Source organism: Tarenaya hassleriana, unplaced genomic scaffold (assembly GCF_000463585.1).
Source record: "Tarenaya hassleriana unplaced genomic scaffold, ASM46358v1 Cleome16, whole genome shotgun sequence".
NCBI classification, from domain to species: domain Eukaryota; kingdom Viridiplantae; phylum Streptophyta; class Magnoliopsida; order Brassicales; family Cleomaceae; genus Tarenaya; species Tarenaya hassleriana.
In genome coordinates this window covers 1,232,566-1,239,906 of record NW_010965019.1, presented here as the reverse complement: position 1 = coordinate 1,239,906, position 7,341 = coordinate 1,232,566, and the positions used below count along the sequence as shown (strand labels likewise).

The 7,341-nt window shown below is 36.0% G+C and overlaps 1 protein-coding gene across 3 annotated transcripts in view; it reads right to left on the bottom strand.

Moving 5' to 3' along the window:
* Positions 1 to 960: 960 nt before the first annotated feature.
* Positions 961 to 7,341, bottom strand: part of LOC104809407 — a 9,372-nt gene continuing 2,991 nt past the window's right edge. Inside the window, exons 2-6 of one of the 3 annotated variants that reach the window (XM_010535391.1) lie at positions 2,236 to 2,400; positions 1,959 to 2,108; positions 1,677 to 1,872; positions 1,451 to 1,572; positions 961 to 1,195 (exon numbers count right to left, since the gene is read on the bottom strand). In XM_010535391.1, coding sequence (XP_010533693.1) covers positions 1,490 to 1,572; positions 1,677 to 1,872; positions 1,959 to 2,108; positions 2,236 to 2,400 — 594 coding nt within the window. In that variant the 3' untranslated portion in view covers positions 961 to 1,195; positions 1,451 to 1,489. Of the gene's footprint in view, positions 1,196 to 1,450; positions 1,573 to 1,676; positions 1,873 to 1,958; positions 2,109 to 2,235; positions 2,710 to 7,341 lie in introns of those variants that run through there. The other 2 variants (XM_010535392.1, XM_010535390.2) reach the window with 2 other exon arrangements.

Sequence of the window (7,341 nt, the reverse complement as noted above, 5' to 3'; positions counted from 1 at the left end):
GCGGTTCAGTGGGACACTACGAGAAAGAAGAATTCATCACACAAGAAAATCCTACCGAAGAGTTTATGGAATCGAAGATCGACATTTCTCCCATTGGACTTGTAATAGGGGTTTCAGAAGTCTTCAAAAAGTTTGGCGAGGTTAGTAAAACTTTATATATATATATATATATTTAATAAATGATTGATTAACTAAATTGAATCTATCTATATATTCGTAGGGAATTTATGAGCATTCTATCATGGATGCTATCACAGATGAACAACAAAAAGGGGTAGAATTGCATGTGATGCTGATTGTCGGGTATGGCAAGACGACAGATGGAAAAACGTTTTACCTCGTCCAAAATTCTTGGGGGACCGGTTGGGGCAACAAAGGCTTCACCCGCATCCTAATTAAAGGTAAGTGCGCCATAATCTTTCCGGTCAACCCGCCAGATGCTCCTGAGGCTTAGTTTACTCTCATTTTTATTGTTTAAAAAATGGAGTTGTGATCTCTTTGTTTTGTGAACTGCTCTCAGATAGCTCAAACAATAGAGTTGTGGTCTCTTTGTTTTGTGAACGCTTCTTGGATCTGTTTTGCAATATATCTGTGGACATTATATCTTTTTGGATCGTATAAATATATTAAATAAAACTAGGTTTGTTTATACGAATGTTCCTGTTTTGGTGGTTTACCAAATTTGTCGGAAAACTTGAGATCTTTTCAAGTTCGACAAAATACACAAAGTCGTCTGGAATACACAGAAAGTGGTTCGAAGTAAAAAGAAAAGCGTGACCATACACGTAAAAGATGATGTTTTAGATGGTGTTATACAATACATCATACAGTATGATCGGAGATAAATGTATGATACCAAATAACATTTGGTCCATTAGGGCGTGTGACTTGGACAAGATACAAGTCTGCAAATGGATTCCTAGGCAGTAATTTCAAAAGCTTCACAGCTAACATGACAAAAGATAAAAGAGTAGAGGTCTTTCTTTTACTCTGAAATAGACATCAGAAAGTTCGAGTTCTTCTTTGCATAAGATTAGATAATGACCAGAAAGATCAACAAAATAAGTTCTCACAATTTTTGGATAGCAATAAAGGATGTCTTACACATAACCCATAATTTACTTAATCCACTACAGACTTGATCCTAGCAAAGCTCATGGCAATCTGGCTAACACGATCATCATCATCATCCAACCTATCATAAGAAAAGCACATTCAGCTGTCAAGCAATTTTGCCATCCAACAAAGAACAAGTGTATTGTAAACGAAAAGTTAGAATAACCGTCGGTTTGTTTCATGTATTTCCACATAACATACCAACAACCATCTCATATCTTAAACCATCACCTTTTCAAAGAAACATCCCTCAAAACATATATCCCTGGTTCAAACACTAATCCCCAAGACGTTAAAAAAAACTAGTTGTAGATGTAGATGTAAGAATTTATACCTGGAATAAATCGGATCACCAAAACCCAATGTCATAGGATCAAATCAAAAAGCAATACCGAATCTTGTTTCGCCTGACTCCGTCTGTGGTTTTCGCTATTCCTCTCGATACCTTGCTCACATCTAAATGTTCAAATGTTGCAGAAGAGGAGTCAATCAAACACGAATCTAAAAACGCATAAACTGCTAAAGCCACCACTGAAAAGTGTAAAGTAGATGGAACCCACCTTTCGCTTCAGAAGCTTTTCTGCAAAAGATGGGATAGAGCATCTCCAACCACACCCTATACAGGGTTTTAGCTTGGTATTCTACAAGCTCTTTATCACCAGGCTTCTCCTTAGCCATAAACGTAATGTACGACACGGTACCAATAGTCGATCTAGTAACCGCCCTCACAATGTGATCGCATTCAACACTAGTTCCCTATCACAAGAGATAAATGGAATTGCAACTAATCTAAGAAACTATATATATATTAGGCAGCACAAATCAAAGAAAGGTCCACTTGCCTCTATCCGGTTGTACTTCTCAAGAGCAGCAGCGACCATCTTTTCCATGTACTGGCGGGCAGTTTGGCCAGGTAAGATCTCGGAATCGAGTACAACGGGAAAATATCCCCCTACACATCTTGGAGCACTTCCAAAATCCACCTTGAAACCCTAAGCGAAAAGCATAACCACTCAGAAAATTAATCCAAAAAGTCTATCTTTTCAAGTTCAACTACGAACGAACAGGATAAATGCTACCCTTGACTCAAGGAATTTGTTGTTAAAGTAAAAGATATACCCTGGACTCGTAAATCTGGCGAAGATATCGACGCAATTTGAGATCAGTCTCCTCATCGGAGAAATACTCCTCATCGTCGTTAGGAGATTCGTACTCCGAACCATCAAAGCTGTCGACACCCCATTCCGGTAGGTCCTCCGCGCTGCTGTTATCGCTTTCTCCGGCCTCATTCTCGACCTCCATCTCGCCATCTTCGCCGTCGTCCTCGGGATCAGACGCATATTCGGAATCAGAGGCGTCTTCTTCGGCCTTGCGCTTCTTGACGGACGAATCAGCGATCCCCATTGACTCCGTTTTCGTCTCCTGCTCGTTCGGAGCTTCTTCAGTCATCGTCTTGCTCTCGCTCGGCGATTTCGGATCCATGGTCGAAGAAGAAACCCTAGACAATCGATTTGGGAACCTAAAATAAAGGCGAGAATGAGAATACCTTATTCCTCTCCGTCGGTCACAGAAAACACTCTTATATTTTGCCTTTTTGCCTTTTTGCCTTTTTCTTTATTGGGAAAATCCCAAAACCATAAACCATCTTTATTGTGAAACTAAGGGCCAAAATATCTGAATCTTATACTTACGCTATTGCCATCACATTCAGTGGTTTTGACCTTTTCGTTTTTCCTTTTTTTTTTTTTTGAAATTATGGAAGCTTTGACTGCTATTTGTATTTTTCATACTACATCCAAACAAAAAATTAAACAAAAAATACTATTCAATATTACAAAAGTCAATAAAATTCTCAAAAAGACAAAAAACTCTCTATTTCTTTCAATTTAAAAAATTCAAAAACTAAAAAAAATTAAACTTATGTAACTTTCCTTTTATTCCCCCCTCTCTCCTAACTTTATTATTCTTTCATTTTCTCTCTCTTCATAAATCTTTTTCTTCTCTTTCCTAACTCTCACGTTTTTAGTTCTCTCACTCTCTTTCAAAACTTTTAATCTTTTGCGTTTTGTGCAATCTTTTGTGTTTTGTTCTATTTTCTATTTAAATCTCCGGTTAGATTCAAGATTTGAAGAAGAAATAAAAACCGTATGGAAATTGTAAGGTTAGAAAAAAACATGGTAGGTTAAACTTCAATTTCTTTTGGATTTGTTGGATTTTGAAATTTGTTATTGTTGAGTTGAATTGTGGTTTTGGAATTTGACCGATAGAAATTTAGGGTTTTGGATTTTTCAAATTTCATTTAGCCACCAAAAATCGAGGAGATAGAAGAAGCAGTGACGACATCGAAGAAATGACAAGTTCATGTTAATCTTCGTCGCATTTTTCGAGCAAAAGTGTGAACTGTATGGAGATTCCGGAGTTAGATGAACACAAGGTAGGTTAAAATTCAATTTATTTGCAAATTTGTTTGATTTTGAGATGTGTTCTTGTTGGGCTAAAATGTGGGTTGGGGATTTGAACGATAAAGTATTAGGGTTTTGGATTATTTTTTTTAAATTTAGGGATTTCGAAATAGAATGTTGGTTTGCGGGTTTATGGATCAAATCAAATGAAATAGTTGAGTTTCGGTCAAATAAGACAGTCATATAGATCACATCACGGTATGGATCGTTGTTTGGATGTATAGATGACATGAAAATTTGGATGACATGAGGATTCAAATGCTATGGTCTCACGGTCGCAGTCATAAAGGTCATAGTGTCACAGGATCATATAGGTACCCCTATATCACAGTATACAATAGTCACGGGTCACATGGTCACATGGTGACAAGATCACATGATCATATATGGTCACATGGTCACAATGTCACACGGTCATAGTTACAAAGATCACAAGGTCACATGGTCATATAGGTACGTCTATATCACAATATATAATAGTCACGTGTCACATCGTCACATAGTTACATGATCACATAGTCACATTGTCCTATAGTCACATGGTCACAAGGTCACAAGGTCACATGGTCACAAGGTCACATAATTCGGATTGACTATATTGCATATAGAAAGGGGTGAAAAAACACTTCTTTTTTATTCGGAAGGGTATGAGGGGAGTACAGATAGAATGGTTCAGTTTTGGATAGACATCTGAAAACGAACTTGGTTACATGGTCACATAGTCACACAATCTCATAGTCACATAGTTTTATAGTCATATAGTCACATGGTCACAGTATCATACGATGATATCTAGAAAATATTATTGACATATATTATTTTATTTTGTAGTACATGGAAGAGACAATGTATGAAATCCACACCTGCATTATAAAGCATCACGTGACCTACATAGGATATAACTATTTGACTTGTGATACCATGTTCATAGAGTTGATAAACGCATAAGTAGAATCGAAAGACATGACTACAAATATTTCAGAAGACGAAAATGTGAATTTTTAATTTATTTCAATAAATTTACTTTATTTATTTTGTTTTGAATCATAACTATGATATGCTTTTCTTTATTTAGTAGTAGACTAAATTATGAACTCTTGTATTTAATTTTTTGTTTATTAGAAATCTGAATTTATTTGTATTTTATGTAAAATATGGGTCTAAATTATTGTATGAAAATCTTTAAACTTAAATTGATGGAGAAAAAAATATAGGGTTAAAATAAAATTACGTTTTTTTCCAATTGTGAAATGAGTTAAATTGTCAAAGTAATCCTCACAAGAAACCTAGGTTGAATTGTCAAAGTGGTCCACACAATAGAATAAGAGAAAAATTATGGGTTGAAAATATTGTAGGTGAAAATTTGGGGTTAAAAAATTAGGAGGAAAAAAATATAGGGTTAAGAGGGAAATTATATAGGATTGAATATTCAAAATAGACCCCATATTAAAATTAAAAAATGAAAATAATGTTTGTGGACCCCACAAAATATAAAAATCTGGACCCCACAACCGGTCACAACCTTCGATCCATGCGATTTTTGTCAATTTAATTACTCTACAATGTCACACATCTCTCATAAACCTATTCTATTTTGTTTCGAACATTAGAATATGGTTTTTGCGATTTTTTGTTTCAAAGTTATTCTTTCAAATGTGTTTCTATATATTTCATAGTGTTTTATGAGTGTTTTTGACAAATTTGGAATATTTCTTTTACAAACCCCTTAAAATATTTTGAAAATTTCTCACACACACTATATATTTGATATATAGATTCTGATAAACCATTCTGAAGTTTAAAAATTAAATTTTGGCCTATATTTATCAACACATTTCGGTCACAAGTCACAGTCGGTCACAATAATCACAAAGTGTAAAATTGGACTTCAGTCACACGGTCACATGCCGGTCACAATGGGTCACAACATTGGCTCATGTGAGTCAATTTATTTAGTGTACAACACAAGTCAGATATATGCGAAAATACAAGGTTAAGAGTACATCATTATTATGGTACAAACACAATATTATCCAAAATTTTTAATACATTATTGTACAAATATATTACAAAATTATTATACAAAAGTCTTTCGACATTATTGTACAACTGTTTTGTAATACATTAGTATACAAATACACCACATAATTATTATACAAATTATGATTCTTTTTTTACTCTAAATTAGTCGTTCTCTTCTCAATGTGTATGAAAAACCTGGATTTCGACACTGGCTTACATATTTTCAATTTCTCACTAATTTCCCTTTAATTTCGTCTGATTTCTGATCATAGATCACAGTCTGATCACAATTGGTAAAAATATAGGGTTAAAATAAAATTATATTTTTTTCAATAAAAAATCTAGGTTGAATTGTCAAAATGGTCCACACAATGGACTAAAAGAAAAATTATGGGTTAAACCCTTAACCGGTTCAATCCAGTTATTACATTATTTCGGTTCAATTTAAGTAAACCGAAATGACGTGGCATTTTTAAAACATGCGGCAAATACGTGGATAATTCCATCAGTTCATTCAACACGATATTGATGCCGTTATTGTCAATGTTGGAATGTGGAAATTATTCGTGTCTTTATATGATAATTTTTAAAAATTCATGCATGCATGTATTTTTATGATATTGTATTTTTTTTTTCTACCTTGTAAACTTCTTGTGTGACATTTGTTTTCTTCATCATTTACATAATCATTTTTTTTTAAATATTCTTGAGTCTATATGAATAAAGAAATGTTCATAAACGGGAATGCATGGATACCTGAATCATTCGGGACATTATCAAAAATGCCATTACTTTGCTACATTGACTTCATGGCATACCCCTCACTTGGCGGAAAAAAAAAACATCTTCAGACAATACCTTTATAAAATTGCTCTCTCCATAATACCCTCGACACCTTTTTTTAATCTCTCGACTTGCGTTTCTCTCTCTTCTTATTTCTCTCTCCTTGCGCAGTTTCCCACCTTCTCTCCCGATAAATTTCCGCCGAAAAAAACAGAAATTACCGGCGAAATCGCAGCGAATCTACCGGCAAAATCCTTCGATTTGCCTCGCGTTTCTCTCTCTTCTCGTTTCTCTCCCCATAAATTATCGCCGAAAAAAACCAGAATCCACCGCCGAATCTACCGGCGAAGTCTCACCGATTCTACCATCAAAATCGCCTCAAATCACAGCAGTTCAGTGAGATCTGTATAGATCTAGGAAAAAGGCAAGTTGTCATCGCACAACCCAATATTTATTTTCGGTTTAATTCGACCTAACATGTGTATAGATATGACCTCATTTTTCTTATATATATCACTAAAACCGGTGTTGTATAGACATTTTACACTGGCTACTCTGGTCACTTTGGTCACACTGGTCACTCTGGTCACACTGGTCACTCTGGTCACACTGGTCACGTTGGTCACACTGGTCAAGTTGGTCACACTCGTCACGTTGGTCACACTGGTCACGTTGGTCACTTTGGTCACACTGGTCACGTTGGTCACACTGGTCATGTTGGTCACTCTGGTCACACTGGTCACTTTGGTCACTCTGGTCAGACGCATATGTTCTTGTCTGCTCCGCCGCTAAGGAGGAGATTCCCGGCGGCGGCGAGACAGAGAACCGCCGTGCGGTGGCCGTGAAGGGTTCCACCATGGGAGAGGGGTTTCTGCCTCTCCCAGAAGTTAACGGAACCGTCAGAGGCTCCGCAGGAAACAACAGCCGCCGTCAAGTTGACGGCTAAAGCCGTTACCGC